General features: G+C 45.9%; 1 protein-coding gene and 3 non-coding genes across 6 annotated transcripts; all 4 read right to left on the reverse strand.

The window, feature by feature from the left end:
* Positions 1-403: 403 nt before the first annotated feature.
* LOC106608850 (apoptotic chromatin condensation inducer in the nucleus) lies at positions 404-27315 on the reverse strand. Of its 3 annotated transcripts, none has more exons than XM_014207024.2 (17): positions 27116-27315; positions 25630-25695; positions 25230-25341; positions 24302-24375; positions 21494-24133; positions 20927-21000; positions 16411-16534; positions 11388-11433; positions 7421-7575; positions 7108-7251; positions 4021-4210; positions 3737-3882; positions 3389-3496; positions 3071-3178; positions 2387-2738; positions 2156-2244; positions 404-2053 (listed from the first exon to the last, which is right to left on the reverse strand). In XM_014207024.2, exons 1-17 carry the CDS (start codon positions 27248-27250, stop codon positions 1718-1720), a joined length of 4899 nt encoding a protein of 1632 aa, XP_014062499.2. In that variant the 5' UTR covers positions 27251-27315; the 3' UTR covers positions 404-1717. The 3 variants fall into 3 exon arrangements, with proteins under 3 accessions (XP_014062499.2, XP_014062500.2, XP_014062498.2); XM_014207025.2 differs by having other exon boundaries at positions 7421-7572; positions 20927-21003; XM_014207023.2 differs by having other exon boundaries at positions 20927-21003.
* On the reverse strand, positions 21277-21381 carry LOC123743885 (small nucleolar RNA U6-53/MBII-28). The gene has a single exon (XR_006770737.1). It is a non-coding gene; the product is annotated as a small nucleolar RNA U6-53/MBII-28 (small nucleolar RNA).
* On the reverse strand, positions 24687-24803 carry LOC123743884 (small nucleolar RNA U6-53/MBII-28). The gene has a single exon (XR_006770736.1). It is a non-coding gene; the product is annotated as a small nucleolar RNA U6-53/MBII-28 (small nucleolar RNA).
* On the reverse strand, positions 25813-25906 carry LOC123743886 (small nucleolar RNA U6-53/MBII-28). The gene has a single exon (XR_006770738.1). It is a non-coding gene; the product is annotated as a small nucleolar RNA U6-53/MBII-28 (small nucleolar RNA).
* Positions 27316-27332: the final 17 nt, after the last annotated feature.

The raw sequence follows: 27332 nt of genomic DNA on the forward strand, positions 1-27332 counted from the left end.
CCAGGTGTATGGTGTTTCCTCCGACATATTGGTGCGGCTGGCTTCCGGGTTAAGCGAGCAGTGTGTCAAGAAGCAATGCGGCTTGGTTGGGTTGTGTCTCGACCTTAATCTCTCCCGAGTCCATAAGGGAGTTGCAGCGATGAGACAAGATCAACTACCAATTGGATACCACGAAATTTAGAGAAAAAAAACTTAAGTGCTGTTCTTGTGAAACGCCATATTAATGCCCGTGATTTTGGAATGAGGTGGTCGATGAGCAGGTGTCCACATACTTTTGGCCATGTAGTGTATTCATATAATTTACTAATCTCCTGAATAAGCAATTGTTTAATTATCAACAGTCTCCTGGGAACACGAACAACATTACAAAATATGACTTGAGATACTATATTAAAGAATGCGATGACATTTAAACTTTTACATTTATTTTGAATTCTTTGTACATTCAGCACTTACAGGAGAACAAAAAAACAAAGAGCCAAATAAGAATCAGTTTCAAACAAATTAAAAACAATATTAAAACAGTAATAATCTAAGTTAAACTCATCCGATGTCTGATTCATTTACAAAAAGAACTGGGAGAGTCGAGGGTACACTGAGTGAATAAGAAGGAAGAGAGCAAGAAAGGGGATAGTTTCACATGTTGGGACAGTTTCACATCGTGCCACACGGATTCTCTCAGTGCGTTTGGACCCCCCCCCACCCAAACAACCTAAAAAGAACAGTATACATGCCAAGTGTGCGTAAATGAAATCAGTCCCCCTCCCCACCCCACACAAAAATGTCCCTACCCCTCTGACAAGGCAAAAAGACAGTTTCCTAATTTTGTTAAACATATGCTGCTTTCAGTGTAATGACACATTACCAACTTTAACCTTAGTGTGTGGAGAGAGGGAGAGCAGAGCACCACCACACCACACTAGAACACACAAAAACCATCCAAGGCTGAGATTTACATGATTCATCATAATAAAACGTCAAAGCAGAAAAAATAACCTTCACATGACCCAACAAAGGGCCTTGGTACTGGTCGTAGAAAAAATAACTTCACTGGATTTTGAAATACTAAAATTGATTCTAGAACACATTTGGGGGTTGGTAAGCTGGGCTGCTATTTTTAAATGGATTATTACAGGGAAGAGTCTTATTACTGTGTGCTCGCAGAGATTGGTGGAACAAGACTCTGTTCCAAGCCTTGAGGCAAACCGCCACCCTTTCTTTCCATTTCTGGTTAAAACGCATGAGAATTTCCAGAGCTCAGAATAGGCCTCTGGACTGCTTCGTATGAGAAGCTTGAGACAGATGAGGAAGAGGGAGAGCGAAATGTCACCATATCTATTCCCTATATAGTACACTACTTTTGACGGGGGCCTTCATATAGGAAATGGGGTGCCATTTTGGAGGCAGACATTTTTTGGTTCACTAAACTATCAACATGTGACCAAAGTCTATACATGTAGATTTTTATGAATATGTGAGACAGACGGCATTACTGAGTGAGGATTTGGGGTTTTCTAAATTGGAGTCTCCCTGGCCCAAAGACAGGATAGCCAGAAGAGGAACAGCATGTTAACCTGAAGACTATGGAAGTGGTTTTAATGTAAAGGAAGGGGACCAAAAATCTCTTTCTGCTGTGTTCCAATTGTATGTTGAATGAGGGACTGCATCCATCCTTTTTTCCTCCTCCCCATCTCTCTCACTCCGTCAAACTGAACACTCAACGGCGTTTGTCTCGGGGGTTGCTACGGCTACGGGAGCGTCGGAACCCAGCAGAGGGTTTAGTATCAGGACCTCTGGGTCTGAATCCACCACTGTCCCTCCTCTTCTCCCCCTCTCTCTCCCTCCCTCGCTCCCTCTCTCTATCCCGGTCTCCCTCAGATCCCCGGACACTCACACTTCCAGTGCTTACCGCAGCTCCGCCCTCCTTCTCTCTGCTTTTAATTCTCTCCTTTCTCTCCTCCTCTCGCTTCTTGTCCTCCTCCTCCTGCTGTTCTTTCCGCCTCCTCTCTCGTTCTTTCTGTCGCTCTTCCCGTTCTTTTCCCCTCTGGTTTGCCTAGGGATACGAACAAAAGTCATTAATGACAATAAAACACTCCTATCAAGTTGTTGCATTATGATGTGTGTGTGTGTGTGTGTGTGTGTGTGTGTGTCATACCTGTTCTTCAGTGAGGGGGAGCCAGTATATACAGGGAGCTGCTTTGGTCTTATTGAAGAGGTCGTCTAGTAATTTGGCAGGAGGCTCATCTGTTGGAATGGATGAAAATGGAGGAGAGGGAGAGAAAAAGATAGTGAGTTAACATCGTAATATCGTAATAGCTATAGGTTACGAACAGCTTAGATATTAAAACATGCATAGGGAGGACAAGGGACTCCCAACTCCTCTCACCCTTTTTGTCGGTCTTCTTCTCCTTGCCGTCCCTCTCCTTCCGCCTTCTCTCTCTATCCAGGGAGCGAGATCTCCTCCCTCTCTCCCTCTCCTCTCCTGGTTTGCCTCCGAAGTCTCGAACCTTGTCCCGGTCCCACTCACGTTCCGCTCTGGTCCTCTCCCGGCGTTCCATCTCCCTCTCTCTCTCCGCCCACTGGTCCCGCACCCCTCCGACCACGCCGCGGTCCCCGCGCCCTTCCATCAGAGGGGGCAGCACGCCCGGTCGGACTTTGGGACCTCCAGGACCCACACCAGGCTGGGGGCGGTGCTCCTCTCTGGGATCCACGGTCAGTAGGCCTCTGTGAAAGTCCAGCTAGAGAAGGGAGAGAACGAGGGGAATAAAGAATGAATGACAGGAAAAGAGGGTGAATGATTTTTAGATGGGCAGTGTTTTATCACTTTAAAAACTTGTTCCTTGGATGGATAAGAAAGAAAGGGCTTGGTTCAATTTGTTAAATCATATAATTTACACCATAGATCTATACACCATAGATTGAGCATAGATCTACACACCAAGCGCCAGCTATTTTCCCCCAAGTTAGTTTATGTAGATGTCCATCAGAGCTAATATTCCTATGTTCCTAGTGTTTACTAGTACTAGTCCAGTTGTTCCCTGTTGGGTGTGAGAGGGTTGGACAGAATTACCTCGTTCTGCTCACAGAAGTCCACACTGAGGACTTTAGGGTTGCTTTGGGGCCACTTCACTCCGTGGAGAGCAGCTCGTGTGGCCACAGCCTCCTCTGTGCTGGAGTACTGGGAGGAAAGAGAGAGAGAGCGAGGTCAAAGAACAATGACCGGTTCTTTGAAAAACAACAGTGTGATGTGTGTGGACTTTCAAAGCCATCAGTTTCCCTAGTCCCAATTAAGTAATTTGGGAATTAATTATCTGACAGACTTGACACTTAAAATGATAGTGAGAGACAAACTGGTATGAGAGATAACGAGACAATGACAGTTACTCACAGTGACGTAGCAGTGAGACTTGATCTTGTCGATCCAGAAGCCATCCTCTACCACTGAGCCTGTCCTGTTCAGCAGCTCCTTCAGCTGACCCAGGGTGAAAGGTCGCACCTAATGGACAGGAGATAGGTCATAGGTCAGTTAGGGCCACAGGTCACTCAGTTTATGATGTTGATTCAAGGTAGAAGTTGCCTTTTTGCACAGATCTAGGATCCTTTTATCCTAACCTTAACCATTAGGGAAGAAAATGTTAAAACTGATCAGTGACTAGGAGCAACCTTTTCCCAAGATCTACTTTTATATATGCAATACACTCAAATGAGTGTGTTAAAGACAATGCTCTGAACTCACCAGGTTACAGACGTGGACGATGTTGGAGACTTTGCCTCTGGGCGGAGAGGGCTGTTTGGCGGTGCGAACCGGGTCGTCGATGGTGACAGACACACCTGACTTCTGCTGGCTGATGGAGCGACGCACCAGCGTATCACTGGGAGTGACTGAGGGAGAGAGATTGATTTGAAGAGAAAGGGAAAAACAAGGGGAACGGGGCAGGAAGATAGTGGTTAGAAAGAAGGGTCATATTAGCCGGAGAGACTTGGGAGACGGTGTTACACTTCAGAACTGTTGTGCGTTACCTTTCTTAGCGTCGGTGTCGTGTGTAGCGGAGGACTGAGACTCCATGGTGTCTTCTGAGTAGCTGTCCTTCCTCTTCTCTTTCTGTGTCCTCTCTCTGTCATGCTCCTGTTTTTTCTCCTCCTCCTCCTCCTCTTCCTCCTCCTCATCTCTTTCTCCCTGGCCATTCTCCTGGTTTTCACTTGGGACCACCTATGAATGGAGAAGAGACAACTTAATCACTATATAGCTCAAGCGTGTAAGAATACATGTTGGTTTGTCGATAAAAAGAAAACTCGGGTCTCCGTCCTCACACGATGCTCGTTCACGCTGCTCGTTCCATGGGTAAGCGAATGCTCCTACCACTGTCTCTCCCAAGCATCTTTGACCAGTGTTTAGGCTTACTGCCCAGCATACACCTTGTGTCAACAGCACTGGCTTATGCTAGACAGAAGAAAAAAAACAAAGCTCAATGTGGAAGAGGAATACGTATCAAACGCTACTCCATGAACTCCATCAACAAAAATTGTTGTATAAAGATCAACAACAAAAAAAGGAAAGAAAATAAAGTCTGTCCTGCAACTCTTTATGGATTCTACCAACAAAACGGTTGATGATATGTTTAAGGATGTCATGGAATTTAAACAGTTTGGAGTTTACGCAGTCAGAGGTGGAGGAGCTAAAGAGCCTGAATGTCACAAAACAGACTGCATTCAAAACCATGTCTGAGGATTTAGCAATTTTCCAAACACTTGACAAGCACTCTTCCAAAAGGAGACTACCTCGAAAACCAACAGAGGCGCAATAACATTTTTTTATTTTTTTAAAGATGGAATTGAGGACGTTAAGACAAACTTGGCATGACACCGAAGTCAAGGGCAAGAAACTCCTGGCAGATCAACTCAAACTGGACCCTAAACTCATGGAGATGGCGCATAGGAATGGCACTTTCTTCCCTGATGGACGGCCCAGATCTATTGTGGTGAAACTGCTCAGGTACAAAGACAAGAAGGAGATTCTCAGGAGAGCCAAGTGCCTGAAGGAAACCAACATCTTCATCAATGAAGACTTCTCTGAAAAGGTACGCCTCAAAAGAAAGGAACTGCCGCCAGGACTAATTGAAGAACGAAAGAAAAGGCCAAATTGAAAAAAACTGATGGAAATCCTGTGGATTGCATTAAGGAACATTTCCCTTCTCTGCTTCAGTTTGATCCTCCTGATGTAATTGGTAACTTAAAGATATCAGCAGCAGCCTCTAATGTATATCTTCACCAAATCTACGCAAACTGGTATTGTTCCTAAAGATTGACCATTTTCTAAAGTTATCCCCCTGTATATAATCTGGGGATCCAAGATCTTTTGCAAATTATCCCCCAACATCTGTACTATGTTTTTCTAAAATCCTCAGAATTGGTATATAAGAAAATGTTGAAACATTTAATTAACACTTCTATATGAGCAACAACATGGTTTTTGTAAAAACTACTCCAGAGATATGGCTCTTTTGCAACTTGTGGATAAGATCTATACAGCCATTAACAATGAAAATACACTTTGGCATCTTTTTACATTTATCCAAAGCGTTGACACGGTTGATCAGGAAATATTACTTTCTAAATTGCATTACTACGGTTTTCATGATTATACATATCATTGCTTATATAGTTATCTTTATGATAGAGAACAATTTGTTTATGCAAACAGCTGTGCATCTACCAGGGCCAAGATACGATAACCGGGCCTTTGTTATTCCTAATCTATATCAATGACCTTGCTGCTTTCAACCATTCTCTTTGTGTGATTAAAATCAAATTGGTATCATCAGCAATCATTTTGATTCACTAATTAATGAAGCCAACTCAGATATGGCCAACTTTTCTGAATGTTTCAGATAGATAAAAAAATAAAATAAAAAATACATTTCTATCTAAAGATAATTTAACTATTGTATTCTCCAGAATCTCAATTGGTGGGAATGAACTGGAACAAGTCACATCCACTAGATTCCTCAGAGTCTAATTGATGAAAAGTTACCTTGAAAAGATCATATTCAATTTGTCTGTAGCAAAGTGATGATATATTTTGGTATCATCAGAAAGATTAGTGGTTTGGTTCATCAGGCTTACATCCTAACTCTATACTACAGTTTCATTTAAACATATCTAATTTACTGTAATATTGTCTGAGCCAGTACATATACCTCCTACCTACACAAATTACTCATCATACAAAATACATTTGCCAGACTAGCCACCTCTAATTACCTGGCTTCATCTGCGCCTTTGTTTAAGAAACTCAACATCTTGTCTATTTACGATATTAATGTACTCCAATTATGTACTTTCATCTACAAATACCTCACAGACAGTTTACCTAAACCCTTCAATGGATTCTTCCAGGTTCATTCGGAAATCCATCTATATAAACACAAGACACTGTGATAACCTTCACCCTCCCCACTGCCACACCTGACATAGTCAATTCTCTATCAGATACAGAGGTACCATACTCTGGAATTCTTACCTTCATATTGCCAAAACCTCATCATCCCTCAATAACTTCAAGTGAAGACTGGGGGTCAGCCTGACGAACCAAACTACCCAGTAATCCCCTCCGTCTAGCCTAATTCTCACACACATAAAACGTTTTTCTTGTATACTGAGTATATCATGTACAATTATAATTAATATGCTTAGTTTAAATGATTGAACAAACTTTTTTTTTAAACTTCTATTTGTGGTGTGGTTTTCACATCAGCCCTTTTGGGCTTCTATCCTCACCTGCACTCTGCTTTCACCAGCTTTTTTATCTGTACTGTTTTGTCTTTCACTTGTATTTGGTGCGAATAATATGCGGCAGGTAGCCTAGTGGTTAGAGCGTTGGGCCAGTAACCGAAAGGTTGCTGGAACGAATCCCTGAGCTGACAAGGTAGAAATCTGTCGTTTTGCCCCTGAACAAGGCAGTTAACCAACTGTTCCCCAGTAGGCCATCATTGTAAATAACAATTTGTTCTTAACGGACTTGACTAGTTAAATAAAGGTTAAATATTTTTAATTGTACAGTAGCCTATTAAAGTTAGTCTGATCCACTCCTCAGGTCCCTTTCCCCACCTGTGTGACAGTGCGTCTGATCTTGAGGCCCTTGTCCAGACCCTGGTCCTCCCTGGTGGTGTCCTCGTCCCCAGACAACTGGATGTCATCAGGGTGGAGATCCACCACAGCATCCTGACTGGGCTTGATGTCTGGGATCAGAGACTGGTAGGAGAGGGGGAGAAAGGAGGACAATGAGTTTGAATGTAACAACTTTGAACCTATGTTCTGTCTGAATTGAAACAGGGATTTTTAGGGTGTTCTTTTCTTCTTCAGAATGTGTGCCTGTCTGTTTGTATGTGTGCGTATGTGTGTGTGCTGCCATGTACAGTACCTTGAGTGAGTCTGTGGTGATGCTGATGGATGGTTTCTTGGCGTTGACGGCCGTGCTGGATCCCCATCTCCTCTTCCTCCCAGCGGCGGTCCCGGACTCTGCCTCCCCCCCTGCTGCTGCTCCTCCTCCTCCCTCTGGAGACGACTTACTGCCTGCTGAGAGGATGAATAACATATATATACACCATATAGTAGGAATCAAACTCATATTTTTCACCTGCGTCGAATACAACAGTTGTCGAGTTTTACAGTGAAATGCTTACTTACGAGCCCTTTCAACAAAGCAGAATTTAAAATGTAAGACAAATTATCAAAAAAAAAAAAATCTACTTTGAAATAGTAACAATATAAATACAAAAATATATACAAAAGGAGTTCTGGTACTGTTGTACTGTAATTTAGCATGTTCGTAAGGATATTGTCTGCACAACATGAGGGGGAAAATAAGGAAGAATAAAAGTTACAAAAGGGAGCAGGGGGAATACTGAATTACAGACGTAAGAATTAGGATTGTCTGAGGTAAGAATCTAGTTCCTAATGAATCAGGAAAACGAACATTTGACAGAGACTCCATTATGAGAACACACCAGTGTCACCAACATTTATCTGGGCAGAGGAACCATGATTTACTCAAAATTGATTAATCTATGGCTTCTCTTTCGACTGAGCTTGGAATCAAAGGTCTGCGGGAGACTGATTTATTCATCCTGCTGCGCCCGCAGCTTTTCAAACCGCACCTGCCCACAACCGCTGGCTTTCTGTCCGACTCTCACCCGCTACAAGAACTGGTCTCAAACCCAACTGCAGTACCAAAATGTTATTTTAGGCATATGTGACAACTCACTTGCCAGCCATGGTCTGTAGAATTTGGCACCCTATAGGCAATATCAAAAGGCACAAAAATAACTTAAGAAATATGTTAAATTACCAGTTTTTCACTTGGCCCATTATGGCTATCGGTATTACACACGCAGTTTGAAGAGAGCAGAGGCTAATTACACGCGCACCTGATCGCACATATGGCTACGGAACTTGAAGCAGCAGCAAGAACGACGACAGCGAACACTTGCTCAAGCTAGGTTTTTCTTATAGGATACAGCCTACCTTTTAAGAGGAAGATTTGCAGGCAGAGACAAATAAATGGGTACTCACGATTTATCGAAAATGAGAAGGCGCAATGCTTGCTCACCATGGTGCATGTGCTCCTTTTCCTTTTCAATCTAATTTGTTTTATTGCACCTCGAGTCACGTTGGTCGGGCTCCCTCCACTTCTTTCTATTATCCTACCAGACGAGCCAAATGACTTACATGCTGACTTCAAGGCAAGCAACACTGAAGCATGCATGAGAGCATCAGCTGTTCCGGACAACTGTGTGATCATGCTCTCCGTAGCCGATGTGACCTTTAAACAGGTCAACATTCACAAGGCCGCAGGGCCAGACGGATTACCAGGACGTGTACTCCGAGCATGCGCTGACCAACTGGCAAGTGTCTTCACTGACATTTTCAACCTGTCCCTGATGGAGTCTGTAATACCAACATGTTTCAAGCAGACCACCATAGTCCCTATGCCCAAGAACATTAACGTAACCTGCCTAAATGACTACCAACCCGTAGCACTCACATCTGTAGCCATGAAGTGCTTTGAAAGGCTGGTCATGGCTTACATCAGCATCATTATCCCAGAAACCCTAGACCCACTCCAATTTGCATACCACCCCAACCGATCCACAGATGATGCAATCTCTTATTGCCCTCTCCCACCTGGACAAAAGGAACACTTACATGAGAATGCTATTTATTGACTACAGCTCAGCGTTCAACACCATAGTGTCATCAAAGCTCATCACTAAGTTAAACCTCCACAGGGTCTGTGGGTCCACCGCGGGACGGTTGAGCTAACGTAGGCTAATGTGATTAGAATGAGGTTGTCAGTAACAAGAAAATTTCCCAGGACATACAAATCAGATATTGGCAGAAAGCTTAAATCTTTGCTAATCTAACTGCACTGTCCAAATTACAGTAGCTATTATAATGAAATAATACCATGCTATTGTTTGAGGAGCGTGCACAGTTATGAACTTCAAAAGTTATTAATAAACCAATTAGGCACATTTGGGCAGTCTTGATACAACATTTTGAACAGAAATGCAATGGTTCATTGTATCATTCTAAAACGTTGCACATACACTGCTGCCATCTAGTGGCCAAAATCTAAATTGCGGCTGGGCTGGAATAATACATTATGGTCTTTCTCTTGCATTTCAATGATTTTTTTTTTTAAACGTATGGTTTTTGCTTTGAATGATCTTTTCCCAGATCTAATGTGTTATATTCTCCTACATTAATTACACATTTCCACAAACTTCAAAGTGTTTCCTATCAAATGGTATCAAGAACATGCATATCCTTGCTTCAGGTCCTGATTTGAGTACGTCATTTTAGACGAAAATTGGAGGGGAAAAAAAGGGACCAATCCTTAAGAGGCTAAGGACCCTGGGACTAAACACCTCCCTCTGCAACTGGATCCTGGACTTCCTGACGGGCCACCCCCAGGTGGTAAGGGTAGGTAACAACACATCCGCTACACTGATCCTCAACATGGGGGCCTGTCAGGGGTGAGTGCTCAGTCCCCTCCTGTACTTCCTGTTCACTCATGACTGCATGGCCAGGCACGACTCCAACACCAAGTTTGCCGACAACACAACAGTGGCAGGCCTGATCACCGACAACGATGAGACAGCCTATAGGGACGAGCTCAGAGACCTGGCCGTGTGGTGCCAGGACAACAACCTCTCCCTCAACTTGATCAAGACAAAGGAGATGATTGTGGACTACAGGAAAAGGAGGACCGAGCACACCCCCATTCTCATGAACGGGCTGTAGTGGAGCAGGTTGAGAGCTTCACGTTCCTTGGTGTCCACATCAACAAACTATCATGGTCCAAACACACCAAGACAGTTGTGAAGAGGGCACAACAAAGCCTATTCCCCCTCAGGAGACTGAAAAGATTTGGCATGGGTCCTCAGATCCTCAAAAAGTTCTACAGATGCACCATCGAGAGCATTCTGACTGGTTGCATCACTGCCTGGTATGGCAACTGCTCGGCCTCCGACCGCAAGGCTCTACAGAGGGTAGTGCGTACAGCCCAGTGCAACATTGGGGCCAAGCTTCCCGCTATCCATGACCTCTATACCAGGCAGTGTCAGAGGAACACCTTAAAAATTGTCAAAGACTCCAGCCACCCTAGTCATACACTGTTCTCTCTGCTACCGCATGACAAATGGTGCCGGAGTGCCAAGTCTAGGTCCAAAAGGCTTCTTAACAGCTTCTACCTCTAAGCCATAAGATTCCTGAACAGCTACTCAAATGGATACCCAGACTATTTGCATTTTTTACTTAACACGTATTTTTTCTTAAAACTTCACTGTTGGTTAAGGACTTGTAAGTAAGCATTTCACTAAGGTCTACTACACCTGTTGTATCCGGCGCATGTGACAAATCCAATTTCATTTACAATATTTATTTACAGACACTGTAGTAAACTACAGTTTAATCATATTGAAGTTAATTTCCTTGGAACGATAACTGCCACGTGATTCTCCGCCCATACACAGTCACTAGGCAGCTTACTCCATTTCAATGAGGCGCACTAGATCCCACACACCCAACTAGGAGCGGCAGGCTACTGAACTTCTGTGTGTGTGTGAATAATGCAACAAATATGTGCTTTTAGGTCGATCTGGTTTAAACGCACACGAAGCAGAAAGACGTCCACTTCCAAGAAATGTTTGTCCAAAAGTAGTCTTATGACCGCCCGTAGCATGAAAAATGCTGACGCGCCGCAATGATCTGTCGGGACCCGCGGCCTGGAATGTATCTAGACTGATGTGATTCTTTTCTACGGTCTAGATTAGAGGGGATCCAGTACAGGACAGGTAACAGTAAGCCAAACTGGTAATACTCACTGGTCAAGGAGATCTTGCGTGCAGCGAACGCTTTAGGAGTGGTGCTCTGGAAAGAGAGAGAGGATGTAACAGATACCCCAGGGGCGTGGGGTGAGATGAGACCCAGATACTGTAACAACATACTAAACACAGAGAGAGAGAGAGAGAGAGAGGGAGAGAACTGTCTGACAGGCTCCTATTAAACCACATAAGGAGAAGATATGGGGGGGGGGGGTTGGTCGATACAGAGGGAAACTCCAGACACGTTCGCCTCCACCTTTGTTCAAAGACACTGGAAGATTAAGACGAATTAATATGTTCCTACCGTGTGTAAGAGTGAGTGTAGCACTGCAACTTAATCACTAGACATCTAAAGTACACTCCTACTGGTGTGTGTTGGTGTAGGCACAGTGGTAATTCACAGACAATACTCCTACTGCAGTGTTGCTGTGGTGTGGGTGTAGTACCGACTGAGGACAAACCAAGTGCATAGAATATGCTATATAAAAGGGTCTAATTTAAGGCATCAGCAAGTTTTCCTCTGCTAGACTGTAGAGACCTGGTTGAGTATAAGACAGACTGACATTAACTGTATTAATGCATCTTTATGGAATCTGGGTCGGGGATGTTAACGTTCAGACCAGGAGGATACCCTTGAGCTAATCGTTAATGATGTCTGGCTCTTCCTGTGTGTGGTAAGCAGAGAGACTGACTATACTGTAACTCTATATCTTTTATAAATCATATACGGAACAAAAATAAAACGCAATAATTTCTAAGATTGATGATTTACAGTTCATATAAGGAAATCAGTCAATTGAAATAAATTAATTATGCCCTAAACTATGGATTTCACATGACTAGGCAGGGGCGCAGTCATGGGTGGGTCTGGGAAGGCATAGGCCCTCCCACTTGGGAGCCAGGTCCACCCACTGGGTATCCATGCCCGGCTAATAAGAATGAGTTTATCCTCACAAAAGGGCTTTATTACAGACAGAAATACTCCTCAACACCCCCCCAAGCGTGGTTACATGTGGTCTACGGTTGTGAGGCCGGTTGGACATACTTGAGACATCTGTGGCATTGGGTTGTGACAAAACTGCACATTTTAGAGCGGCCTTTTATTGTCCCCAGCAAAATGTGCATCTGTGTAATGATCATGGTGTTTAAATCAGCTTCTTGATATGCCACACCTGTCAGGTGGGTGGATTATATTGACAAATGATAAAATGCTCACTAACAGGGATGTTAACAAATTTGTGCACAACATTTCAGAGAAAATGTTTTTTTGTGCGTATGGAACATTTATGGGATCTTTTATTTCAGCTCATGAAACATGGGACGAACACTTCACATTTTGCGTTTAAATATTTTGTTCAGTATGTATAGTCTTTGATTCAGAGGGGTTGGGTTAAATGCGGAAGACATTTCAGTTGAAGGCATTCAGTTGTACAACTGTCTAGCTATCCCCCTTTCCCTTTCATTATGGACCTTACATTTTGTTGCCCTTAAAATGTACAAGGGCCTGTGTTGGTGCCTAAACATCTACATACAACGTTGTGAGTCAGTGTTTGGGTTGTGACGGAGTGTTCGATGTCACAGAGGTGGAGGGGTGGGCGCTGGAGACCTCGTATGTCAGACCAGAGACCCCTGAGAAGGTCTAGGCTGATGCTGCAGATCCAATTCAGTGGATGATTGAAATAAAGAATGGTGTTCTGCCAGGAAATGCATGCAGACACTTAGGATAGGCTACATATCAAATTAGGATATTTTATCAACTTGAAACTGCAGTAATCATGACAGTTTAAAAAGGTTTATATTGAGTTACACATAGCAAAATGAAGTCAATCCTCCTGTCTTGAAATGACCAAACAGATCTGAGAAGAAACTATCTGACATTACTTAAGTTATTTAAAAAAGTAAAATACATCTCAAATAGAGAGAAAAATGACAAGTCATTTCCTGGTACCATCGACACCTGATTCCTCACTGGCTTGGCTATGGCCCAACCGCACGGCAGTGTGTACTGTATCTAGGCAACAAGGGTCCAATCAGAGAAGGCAGAGGAGTGAGGGCAGGACTCGATTTGAGTGTGCTGAATGGTGATTAGCCGGCAGGCAGGAAGTGATCTTAGCTTTGGACTTGTTTTTGGTTTTTTCCTCGAACGGGAGGGGGAAGAGGGCTTTTCTCAACTGACTGGTGCTTTGCTTGATAAAGAGTCATTTTGCCTTTCGCTTGTGAGGCAAAGGATTCCTGAATGGTTGGTTTATCGACAAATATGGTTAGAAGGGGTCAAAACGTTTGAGGTCCCAATATAAACAAATTGGATCCCCTGATGTCATGACAGAATTTGTGTGACGTATAGACTTGCAAAGTTGCAGCTGAAAAGTCTCTGATGGTGTAATAACCAATAGTCCAATGAGACCACGGATTGAAGTTCACGTCCATAATGCCTCGAGTAGTTTTATAAAAAAGTTCAGTGATGGGGAGATGTTCTATAAATAGCTTTGAAAGTCTCTTACAGATGTCTGGACAAACACCCAGTTGTCAATTCAGAATGTAGGCTGTAAGCACACAACCTGATGACGTATTCTACATGTGCACTGTAACCAGATTTGCCCCAATCTTTGATGCAGGTGAAAAGTTCAAAATCAGATCCAGCAGTCTGATAAAGGCTGACCAGCCAATCAAGGCCCAGGTTGGATGCTGGCCTGGCAGGTCAAGCCAATAGGAGCATTCGGAACAGGGGAATGAGCCAACAAAAGGGCTCGCAGTAACAAAACAGTTCCATAAGTTCTTGCACCCAGAGGTTAATGTCTGTATGAGAAAAGATGTAGTCCAAAATTATGTTAAGTCCATTTCAATAATCCACTTGAGTGTCTACATTGAAGACACATAGCTAGGAGAGGTGTCAGAAAAAGTCCATTTGGTGTCGTTTCCGATTATCGGTTTGGTCCTTATAAGTGTGTAGGTGGTCCCAGTTCATTCAAGTCAATGAGGCAGAAATCATCTGCCTATTTACAGTCCTCTCAACCAGTAGGGGGCAGACTGGCAGGAAGACATGGGGATAAACAGCAGGAAGTAGCAGGCCCTCTGGACTCATCTTGTCTGCAACGAGTCCGCAGTCCACTTTCTTTCGGTGCGGGTGTGGAGAGTAGCTGTAGCTCCTCCACAAAATGGCGGAAGAAAGGGAAGGTGACAACAGGAGACAACGTCCCCCTCCCCCTCTCTCCACCAGGCAGTCCAGTGAGTAGGCTTCCCTCCCCAGGGTTCTTGTGCTGGTTGTGGTTTCGTGGTTTGTTGCGTTTCTGCCGGTTTTGGCTGGCTCAGCTCGGGACATTGGTGGTCCGGCTCAGGCCCTGTGGTTGGCCTAGGGCTGGAGTTGAGGCTTTGGTCCCGGGGAGGACTTGCAGGCTTAGCCTCTGGTTCAGTGGTTGGCTCAGCACTGGCCTGGGCTGGAGGTTAGGGAAGGCCTTGGTGGTTCAGCTTCTGTCTCTATGGCTCAGCGCTGGTCTTGGCTGGAGGCTTAGAGGGGAGGCCTTGCAGGCTCTGGCTCTCTGGTTCTCTCTCTGAGGCTAACTCAGTGCGGTCAGATGTGGTGTAGTAGTAGCTGTCACTCTGGGGCCTAGATCAGGTACAGCCGAGGCGCTTGGGCATAGCGGGGCAGAAGTTGGAGTAGTAGTAGTACGCAGGTACCATTAGGGACAATGGAAGAGGCATGGGCACCTTCGTAACAAAGCAATCAATGGGGTTTTAAAACAGCAGTCACACCAAGAGAGATAAAGAGATCATGGGAATGACAGAGATAAAGATGGACAGAGTCAGGCCAGAGAGAGCGCGAGAGCGAGAGATCATCAGTAGAGTGAGAAACAGAGTGAGAAAGAGTGAGAGCAAGAGTCAGTTGTGGAGAGAGAGAAACAAAGCAGAGTCAGAGAAGGAGGAGAGCGAGAGACAAAAAGGAGGTAAAGAGAGAAAGGAGGGAGAGAGCCTTGATGCTGTCAGGGGCTATTACTCATGCAAACCCTGAGGTCATGGTCCCAAACACACATACACACGGTGAGGGTGAGCCATTTCAAAAGGGTTTATTTAGCTGAATACCAAATCACATTAGTTTATAATCTGCAATATGTAAAAGAGCAGAATATTCTCTGAAGTTATCTCATGGTAGATCAATTAAAATGAGGGTCCTATTAGCCACGGTGCATTGCTGGTTTACAGCAATGCACTCAAGTAGTGAAGGTTTTTGCTAATTCCAAAATGGACAACCAAATACATTTAACTCTGCTTCCCTTTGATGGCTCTAATTATTATTACAAAACGGTGTATGGCCATTATAGGATTAGTGAAAATATATGTATATTTATCTGAAAGTGAGTCCTACATTAGCTTGTGATAAGGAGGAATGTGACTGTAGATTAACTTAACTCACCCTCTCACAACCCCACACTGACACAGACACCCACACTGACCAAACATCGTGATGAGGAGCATGCATGCAGTCTGTGTGGAGTTAACATCTAATTTCACACCCCATTAGGGATGAACCGCCTGCAGTCCAGTCGCTTAGGCAACTGCTCTATGAAAATAATGAGTACAGAATAATGTGTGTGTGTGTGTGTGTGTGTGTGTGTGTATGGCACCTCTGTGTGGAAGTGTATGTTGCAAAGAATGGCTGTATCGAACTCTGTCAAAGGACGAGGAGAGGTGAGATCACTCAGTCCCATACCTATGGGTATTTTAACTCTAAGCCATAGTTACAAGGGCGTTAGTATGGTCGTTCACGTTATCCTGACACATACAGAAGTATCTCTCTATGGACGTTTAACTGTGTGTGTCCCAAATGGCACCCTATTACCTCGAATGCACTACCTTTTACCAGAGCCCTATGGGCCCTGGTCAAAAGTAGTGCACTATGTAGGGAATAGGGTGCCATTTGGGACCCATAGGTACCAGACTAAGCCATAAGATGAGGGTGGTTAGTTCCTGAAACATCCACTGACCCCCCCGCTCCCAGTCCCCAACCCCTCCCTCTCAGCGGCCTTACCTCCTCCATGCAGCCCTCACTGTTCTGTGGGTCCCCGACAGGGGTGGGCTGGGTCTGGACTGGGTCTGGCCTCTCCACCTCCATAGGGCCAGATGGCTCTGACAAGGAAGACTGCTTTACCTCCCTGGGGGAGAAAGAGGGAGGGAGAGAGTATGGGGCAGAGGAGATTATCATACAAAGATCTGAATAAGGAAAATGTCATCAAATCTAAACATAGATTACATCTGTGGTCTCTTGTCCTACCAACTCTCATTACCCATGAAAACTAAAGAGACAATCAGGTACAAAGTAACTCAAATGTGTCCCTCGTTAAAAAGCAGAGAAGAGAAGATGGATGAGAGGCTACCTCTACCTCGGAGAAGAAAGCCGGAGACACACAGAGGACAGATGGAGGACGAGAGAGAGAGCGAGAGAAGACACAGGAAACGGAGGGAGAGAGAGAAGGGAAATGTTGGTTAAGGCCAGTGATCTGGGACAGTGTACTATAAATAACTTACTCACACCATCAGGCAGCCAACTTACACCCAGCGCCGGGGTCACAAATACACCTCAAAACACACATTGAGGTGATCATTTACAGGGTCCTAACGTCGCTGACTGCCAACTGATTGGAAATCTTCAATATTGCATCCTCAAGCCTTCCACCTCCTCCACACCAAAACAAAGTAATTGTTGTGTGTGTGTGTGTCTCCTACCCCCTCAAAAAACACACACCTGCAATCTGAGGCCTGTAAGGGGCTAGGGACCAGATGTCTACTAGAACTCCACCCCAGTGGGGCAGCAGTGCAGGAGCAGCTGGTCCCATAAGTGATCATTAAGAGTGTGTGTTGGAGTAAGGAACTGCTCCTGTGTTTCATGAAGAGAGGCCCCTATTTTTTCAATTTCCTCTTTTATCCTTAATCATTGCTCTACACATTCAGCATTGATTGTACATGTGGTACCCACATGAGACAGACAGTCTCATCAACAGTAAGCCTTGCCAGTTGGGAGAAGGAAAAGTATGTCACACCATAAGGGTACACAAAAACGACTTGATGGCCAACAGATGTCTTGTGTATTAATGATCTCCCATGGTGACATTTGCTCATTTAACATCACCACAACTCATCTCGCTTAACAATCTGACACCAGAGCCATATATTTACACATGGCTTTGTCTGATACCATCTATTTCAAGACAAAGGAGCATAAAAAACGACATGTGAAGTGGACAATTAAAATCAGGAATACCCCCTGGATTCATGAATTATATTATCTATAGAGTCATACCAGTGATGTGTGTGATTCTATCATTGAGATATATAAAATGGTCTCTAAACATCCATTGGATTCACAGTGAGTGTAGGTGTGCTTTAGTACACACCAGAAAAACATGTTATGACAGTCAAGAGTAACGAGGAAGTCATTCGATGTTTAATTAATCAAATGAAACGCTGCTACTGCATGATTCTCACCAATACGCCTTTAATCAAACCACTACCAGCTATACTACTTATTTATCCGTGTAATAGATTATTTGGTAATCAAGATTTAAAACATGAGTGATCACGGAGTTACTCCGGTATCTCCCATCCCCTCCCCCCCAACACGAGGCCATCGGCTCCACACCCCCCGTGGACGTGGAGAGCGAGACTCACGTGCACGTCGCATGTAACACACTTCGTATGTAATAATCAAACGACCACGTCAATAGCTGACCATGACAACGCATGGTACGACAGTTTAGCCACAATCCGAATATAAAAGGCACCAGACGGGCAGGTTGAACGAGGATTTGAGACATGACACAAGTGACAAGCTATCAGCGCGTTAGCGATGAAACCAAGGGTAACGTTAGCAGCTAGCAACGTAATGCCTAACCCCTCTCTATCTTACCCGTTTTTGTTGCCTTCTGACAGCATATTGCCGGGCTGGAACCCCCGACAGGCAACGCTCTATCGTAATTGATTATTCCAGTCAAGCGTGGATTAAAATCGAGGAGAAATCCTTATGCGGCTGCGGGGTTTGTGCACTGCGACGGTATCAGAGTAGCAATACACTCACGACGGCCATATTGGATAGCGAGCCGGGAGGGGAAATTAGTGTGAGAGGAGTGAGAGAGCGAGGACCCGTCTCTCTTCTCAGCCAAGGCAGAGAGGAAGAAGCGAGAGGGTTTACTCCACCCAAAACCAGACCACGAAAATATTACTACGAAATTGGAAATGTGTGTATACAGGTCAATGAGTGTAGTGTTTGACAACGTCAAAAAAACTACTTTATCGGAGTTGTGCCTCTTGTTCACACGCGTATCTGCCCTTATTGGCTAATATGATCCCACCTGATCTCGCCTGCCATCCATCTTTGAGGACAAGCACTTCCATTGTTAGTGGTCACTCGACCATCTTGTCAATAATAGATAATGGGCCAAGGCCACACCGGCTGTGGGACTGCCGCATTGGGCGCCTGACAAGAAATACGACTACCGCTGCAATCTTTTCCGCTGCCTTGGCTGTCCCAAATCTGACTTTACCAATGATGTATATAAACCCTGTATTGCGAATGCTATGCATTAGTCAATTAGAGGCTTTGAAGCCACCGGTCGGCCATATTGGCGCAGTCCTCCATAGGAATTGTACAGTATTTAAATTAAAATGATTCAAGGACAAATGTACATGCATTTGTTGTTGTAGTGGGAACAGTAACAGGACAAAAACATGCATGAAGGTGTCTAATAGATTGTGGCAAAAACAAATGTAGACATTAATAAATTATTTCAAAATATATTTTTTACAACGATGGGGGAGTGCCAAGATGGAGGAGCGGTGGCTTCAAAACAGCGCCCCCTGTCAGCCATCTAGTGTATAAAAATAATTTGACGTTAACCAATTGGAAATTGAAATGTAAAATGATAGGGGTTAAGTGAAGAGTTGGGACGTCCCAAAGATGTAGCCAAGCACTGACCGTTGCCCTTTTCTATAATATCTAGTCGTGTGAGTAAGCGTTTTGATTGTTGTACAACGCTGCTGGAGAAGCTAACGCTATATTGTAACAACTTTACAGGTGGGAGTAGAATTGCATTGAATTCTACATTGGTCAGAAATGATCGCTTGAATCAGTCAAGTTTCATTTCACGACCTCAAGCCAGAACGTTGAATAAAATTATATTTTAACGTGATTTACCGGTTGTCCATGTAGTCGTTGGTCCTTTTGGCAGTAGGAATGTGAGACTATATCCACAGGAAAGTATAACTACACAAACGAGTTAAGGCGCTGGTAGTGCCTTCAGATTTCTATCACCTGAAGCACTGACACAAGATGAAAAAAAAAAAATACATGCACGAGACGTGTATACTTTCCGAGCTCGTGCTCGTGTTTACATGGTTCTGCACATGCTTCAGGAGATAGAAATCTGAACGCACTTTCAAAACTATATGTAATTATTCTTTCCTGTGCATATATTCTCACATTCCCACCGCCAAAAGGACAGACCGGTGTAGTACATTAAAATATAATTGTATTCAACTTTATGGCACGTAGAAGTCTTGCGAGGAAACTTTCCTGATTCAAACGCTAATTTCTGTCAGACATAGAATTAAATGCAATTCAACGTTGGGTTTCCAGGCAAGGAGTAGTAGAATAGCTACAATGTATAAAGCTAAAACATTGGTTGACGTTCTGGTCAACTTACACGATCAGCTCTATATGGAAAAAAACCTCACATTTTCTTCCCAATATATCCTTGTCAAATCTCCAAACCAGAAGTCAAGCCAAAACATCTGTCATTCATCAAAACACATTAAAACCCATGAAACATATACTTCACTCATGGTCATTGATAGACATTCAAACGTCATGATGAGGCAAGACAAGACACATACAGTATACATCTGCGCACACACACATCCACACACGTTTTCTGATGGTGCTTCCTGCTTTTATTATAAATCATTAAACTCCCAATTGCTACCTTGCGACGTCCATCCACTCCTGGAGTCCAATCCTCCACGGCTCAATGACCAGAATGAGGTGTTCAGCATGTGTTCAAGTCATCCAAAGACACATTCACATTGCAGACAAAAGAAAATGGCGGCAAAGACAAGAGACATTGGTAGAGGAATAGATGATATGGACTGTTGCAGGTGGTAATAGTGTGTGTGCGTGCACCTCAATCATGTTTCTTGTGCGTGTAAACCTACAAACTGGCATTCAGGATTGTATTCAGTTCTTGTGGGAAGAAATTCATTAAGTGACAGACAGGTGTGAGATGGGAGTATGATTTTGTGAATCTGTGTGGACCTCTATCAGCAACACTGTGAGCACAATGTCACTTGGTTTTGAAAGGTTTGCAGAAGCTTCCCCTTACCAGAGCCTGAGTGCATATACAGAAATATCTACAATCGATAATGCATGTGAAAGTGCAGGTGGGAAAATGTGAGCACCTCACCAAGGATTGTTTATGTGAAGTGTGTGTCAGTGCGTGCAAAGAACAGCAAGGAGTGTGTGTGCGAGAGCAACTCAAAATGGTACTATGGCTGACCTGGCAGATTGTTTCTTCTCTCCTCCTTTGTACAGTCTTCTCTTTTCATCCCCTCTTCCTTTTCCTGTGCCAGTCTTCTGATAAACAAACAAAAGAGTGAGCAAATCACAGACAATTGGCAATATATAGCAAAATATCAACGTGTTATGTTAGATACAAAAAGAAGCCACTTTTAGATCAAGTCAATGTGATTCAAGAAAGAAAAGTTAGACAAGAAAGATGGGGATTTGTTAAGGAGCAAGGCGTATGAGGAAAGAGAGGTTATGTTAATTGTTAGTGGAAAATAATATTAAGAAATAAGCATGGCATATGCAGGTCGTGAAGCATCTTTCACTAGTTCTCCTCAGCCCACGCTGAACCAGTCAGTATGAGAAGGTGAGTTTAACTCACTTGCACCCCCACTGACACTGTCAGTCTGGCGCATCAGTATTAGCATGGCGGGATCATCATCAGAGAGAAGCATAAGCAAGAACTAATGTGTACACTGCTCTAGCACTGGATTGTGATGGTAGCTTGTCATTGCAGAGAGAAAGATTTGATTGACATCCAGATTAGCCAATCACTAACCTTTTTTTTGTCCCGGGAGGAGGTGGAGCCAGAGGAACGTGACGAAGAGGACCCAGAGTCCGAGTCGGAGGATGAAGAGTCGCCACCACTAGAGGGAGATGACCTCCTGTGCCTCGCCCTCTCCCCACGCCTGCCTCGCTCTGCTTCCTTCTTCCTCTCATCTTCCTTCCTCCTCCTCTCATCTTCCTTCCCCTTCCTCTCATCTTCCTTCCCCTTCCTCTCATCTTCCTTCCCCTTCCTCTCATCTTCCTTCCCCTTCCTCTCATCTTCTCTCTTACCTGGGTAAGAAGGGGGTAGAACAGGTCCCATGGGCTCAACCTCAACAGTCTCTTCAGGTCCCCTTCTCCTGGTCTCCCCAGGTTTAGGAGTCCCCTTCTCCGCCTGGCTGGCACGCTCCTTCTCCGCCTGGCTGGCACGCTCCTTCTCCGCCTGGCTGGCACGCTCCTTCTCCGCCTGGCTGGCACGCTCCTTCTCCGCCTGGCTGGCACGCTCCTTCTCCGCCTGGCTGGCACGCTCCTTCTCCGCCAGGCTGGCACGCTCCTTCTCCGCCTGGCTGGCACGCTCCTTCTCCGCCTGGCTGGCACGCTCCTTCTCCGCCAGGCTGGCACGCTCCTTCTCCGCCAGGCTGGCACGCTCCTTCTCCGCCTGGCTGGCACGCTCCTTCTCCGCCTGGCTGGCACGCTCCTTCTCCGCCTGGCTGGCACGCTCCTTCTCCGCCTGGCTGGCACGCTCCTTCTCCGCCTGGCTGGCACGCTCCTTCTCCGCCAGGCTGGCACGCTCCTTCTCCGCCAGGCTGGCACGCTCCTTCTCCGCCAGGCTGGCACGCTCCTTCATCTTCTCATCGTCTCCTCCAGCTTTCCATCCAGGCTTCTCCACAGACGCCTTGTTCAGTGCGGTGACCTCCATGGTGTCGTCTGTGTGCTGCTGGGCCCCTGAGACAAGGACTACCTGGGGTTCAGGGAGTTCCCCTGGAGAGGTCACCACCACTGACCCCTGCTGCACAGGTTTGGGAGGGGAGGTCATGGAGCCGGAGGAGGTGTCGGAGAACATGCGGGGCTTCTTGGGGGCGATGGCAGGCGGGGAGGTGGTGGTCGTCATGGCTGAGCCGGGAGTGGAGGAGAGGGGTTTGTCCCTGCCGAAGGGTGACTTTTTCGGGGTGTCTCCCTGGTCCGTCACAGGCTCCTCTGACCCCCCAGACCCAAACTGTGAAGACGCAGATGGAAGCGTCAAGTCACGTCCACGCTGCCGTGGCGGCAGGTGACTCTCCTCCTCCTTCTCCACCTGCTTCATCTTCCTCTCCTCTTCCTCCGCCTGCTTTGTTTCTTTCTCTGTCTTCTTCTGTGCCGTCTCTCCAGATGGACCCTGGGGCTCGGTGGTGAGGTTTATGCTGGGGACAGCTGCCACAGACAGCAGAGGGAGAGGATGGGACTGGGCTCCTGATTCAAACATAACGACTGGTGCAGGGACCTCAGGTACAGTGACGAATCCCGTGTGCCCTGTGCTGCTGCCTCCTGTGTGGGTGATAGCAGCCCCAGGGAACATGACCACCTCAGCCCCCGGTCCTGCTCCAGCTCCTGGGCTGCTGCCAACTCCATCTCCTGGTCTGGAAGCCTCCCCTCGAGGACCTGTCTGGCCGTCCGCCGGCGCACCCTCGCCTCTCTTCCCGTAAGCTCCCTCGGACGCCATCTTGCGGGCCAGCAAGGAGAGGGGTCCGGGTCGGCGCTTGGCTCGGGGCTCTGGGCTGCTGGATCGGGAGCTGGAGTCAGAGTCCTGCCTCTGGAGGCCACCTGGAGGGAGGCGGACGGACACCCCAGCCCCTGCTCCTTCTGGCTCCTCATCCATGTCAGGCGGGCTCTGTTTGGGGGTGTCGGGGAGGGGGAAGGAGAGCTCTGGTGGTGGAGAGGGGGGCGGGGTGGGCTGGCGGAGCTGCATGGGGGGCTGGTGTACTACCTGCTGAGGGGGGATGTGTTGCGGAGGCTGGAGCTTGCGTCTGGATCTCTCTCGGGCCGCTGGGACGCTGGGGGAAGGCTGCTGGGGCTGGGGGGGAGGGGCTAACCCTCTTCCGCCACCTCTCTTCGCCGCAGGTCCCCACTCATCTTCATCCTCCTCACTGCTGTCATCATCATCGTCACAGTCTTCCTGGACACGGTTACTGCCAGCTGCTGCCCGGGCAGAGCGGCTGAGGTGGAGCACAGAGTGGGCGGGTCGGTCGTCATCCGCCGGGGCGGTGCCTTCCTTCTCCTGGGTCTGGGCGCGGGGGGGCATGGACGGGGGCAGGCCCTGGCGCTCAGGGTCCCCTAGGACGCGCACCGACAGTGAGGCCACAGCTCGGGGCGGGGAGGGGGTGGTGGGCTCCTCGTGGTGGAGGCCATGTTGGAGGGAGGGACGCTGCTGCATCCAGGATCCAGGACCTCCAGGGGCGTCAGGAGACTCCTGAGGCACAGAGCTTGGGCCAAAGTCTGGTCTGCGAGACATCATCCCTTGGCCCATCATCCCCTGACCTTTCCCCATCATCATTCCTTGGCCCTGGTGCCCCATCATTATCCCTTGGCCCTGGTGCCCCATCATCATTGGCCCTCCTCCACCTCCTCCCTCTTCCTCAGCCCGGGTCAGTGGGGGCTGGGAGGGCATGGGGCGATGCTGGGGTGGGAGAAGAGAGGTTGGAGGAAGGAGAGAGAAACATTTTGACTGTTAGCTAGGCTGATATGAACAATATAACTTATAGGAGAATACATATATCTGGAGGACCGTTCAAATGTGGTTGGCTTTTTAGCGTCTTCTGCTACTGTCTGTGTGTAGGCTACTGACCTTGTCAGGGTTATAGGAATCGCTGTCGTTGCCATCCTCTGTGTGCTCCTCCTCCTCGGGGCCCGCTGGGCTTTCTGTTTCACAGAGAGGTTAGAGGTCAGGGGTCAGAGAGGTTAGAGGTCAGGGGTCAGAGTTTACCCAAAAAAGGCCATGTAGCACACTATTTGTTTGACAACAAAATAAGATTTTTGCCCATTTACAAAGGATGAAACTGGGATGTCTCCAGACTCTGCACTACAACTCAATTGGGAATGGAGTAAACAAAGACTGCTCACTCACTTACCAAAATAAACTGGTATACAATAATAAACTAACAGACAGAAGTTATTTGTAGCCTTTTGAATAAAATATATTAGAGTAGGAATCGTGGTTAATTCCTAGTAGTTCTCCTCAGCCCACACTGACAGTCAGTATGAGAAGGTGAGTTTAACTCATTTGCACCCAGATTGACCGTGTGTCTGTCTGATGCATCAGTATTAGCATGGCGGGATCATCATCGGAGACAATAAGGACTTGGGGGACATAACATGGTGTGAGAGGCCTGAAATGGGCCCACAATCCATATATGCTGATGAGAAGTTCACTCAGGTACATCCATATGCAGATGTATATGGCACTAATCTAACTGCCCTCGATTCAGGAATATACCATTGTTAACAACACTATTGTGCCACTATCTATCCAGACATACATGTGCCAACTGCACAAAGCATTGGGGCCATCGTCCATTGTTCAGGTAGAGAGGAGATGTCCACACTAGCATACCACTTAGAATGTATTCTCAAAACATTGCTTCACACTAAGTAGTATGCTAGTGTGGATATTGGAACAGACTGGGACTATGTTCCAATGCCCACTCCACACTAGCATTCCATGCTAAGTAGTGTATGCTAGTGTGGATATTAGAGCCTTGTTGCGGATGTCCTACCATCAGCCTCGGCTGCCTCCCTGGCCTCTCTCTCTAGCCTCTGGCGTAGGAGCTCCTGCTGCTGAGCCAGGTACTGCTTTATGAAGCTGTTTTGGCTCATCTCCTCCCCAATCTAAACACACATGGGATATAGGCACAACATTAGAAAACAGGAAGGGAAAGACTATCTGTGTAATTTAATGATACAGGACTCACCCCAATCTAAAAACATAAGACAGACACAACCTTAAATGTAACGATACAGGTACAAATACTGTATGTTCTAATCAATTTGAGGGTAAAAAAAAATAAAAAAATAAATCTCTGGTCAAACACACAGATGACTGAAAATTAAAATCAGGTAACTTCCACCTAGTGTTGACTCTCCAATCAGTAAGTAGTGTTTTGCTTGGGCTCTTACCTGGGAGTTGGGCTGGAGGCCAATATGGGGAGTGGAGGTCCTCTGAAGATTCTCCAACATTAGAGCCTAAAACAAAGAGCAAAATACTGGTTGAAACACACATCACAATGCTGTTGTATTTCCACAAAAATGTAGGCGAGTAAGAGCTATTTGTTCATCCTCCTCAGCACACACTGATCCAGTCAGCCTCACTTTCTCATACTAACTCACTTGCACCCAGAGAGACACACCGTCAGTCTGGTGCATCAGTATTAGCATGGCGGGATCATCATCGGCGAGTAGCAATACAGTACTAAACATTTAACATTTACATTGTAGCAAAACTAACCAAATTCTTACAAGCACATACATGAAATCAGTCAACAAATAAGGGAGATAAATGTAGCACCACAGACAGGACAACAACCTGTTGTTCCTATGCCAACTCCAGCTGGAGTTGTTTCTGTGCTGCTGCAGCTGCAAGTGATGCCCAACACGTCATCATCGTGGTCGGAAGCAGGGTCTCAAAACACTCGTTCTCTCTGTCCTGTCCTGTCCTCTGCATGGATATTATCTTCTAATGAACAAACCCGTTTTTATTCCATATAAATAGGCAACGTAGAAGCGAAAGGGATCGGTCGATGTCAGTTACATTGGAGGGGCAAAGCTGCACCGCGATGCGTAAATCCAATTCGACTCGGGTCATTGAATTTATAGTGCCAGCGAACCTTTAGTTCGAAGAATAGCCCATTTTCACACACAGGAAATTGTAATAACACAAGCAAAGGAAACTGCATGGCAGATAAAAAAAACCTGTCGTTATATTTGTGTGATTGCTGAGCATTGTGTGCAATTAAGTTATTACGCCATTGCTTATGGGGCAATTATAATGCAATTGGGGATTGTCTCATTCTGATGGTGGGTACATTAATATGCAACACTAGTTTGTAGGAAAGCGATTTGTTTTTCAGCTGTGGTAGTGTTTAGGAAAATTTTATTTGGACAAATAGTTAATTGAAGAGGAAAAGAAAAGCAATTTCACGTGAATTATCTCCTAAACATGCTTGTCTTCCTAAGCGAACTATGTAACTAGTGAGCTACTATAAACGGCGCATATGGGCAGGCGCGTACCCAAACACCCTGCCCCCTCCTCTCACAGAGCGCGGGCCCGAGGACAGCAGCTCAAAAATACAGTAGACGGACTAGTACCGCTAGTTAGCTCGCTAGCATAAACACACACTCCAGTTGGGCCTTCAGTTCGGGCCGTGCAACACATCTCAACTTTGAAGAGTGTTGTACCACACTAGACATAGTTTTAAATTTGCTTCGACATCTTTAAACACACTGATGCATAATTCGCTAGACTTGAAATCCTCCGCACGCGTATGAGTGCCAAATATTATGCATTCGCCCGAACTACCGACACTCGGCCTATAACCCCACTCTATAGCCTCCTGCTGAACTTGACCAGCTTGTTGATAGAAGCAAAAACCTGAGCCAAGCTTACCCCTTTCAGTCGCTTAATGAGTGTATTTTTCGCCCCGCTTTTAGGGAGGCATCGTTGCTCCAAAGCGGCTTTCAAGTCTGCCACACGGAGCGATTGTAGAGGTTTACCATTCAGCGTAACATCTTCATCCGCCATTTTGCTTTCCTGTCACTCGCTCTGTCGACTCGTTCGAGCTCCAACAGGCGTCGCTACGTCCTCCTAATCCCCGCCAACGTCA

This window comes from Salmo salar, chromosome ssa07 (genome assembly GCF_905237065.1).
Source record: "Salmo salar chromosome ssa07, Ssal_v3.1, whole genome shotgun sequence".
NCBI lineage: Eukaryota > Metazoa > Chordata > Actinopteri > Salmoniformes > Salmonidae > Salmo > Salmo salar.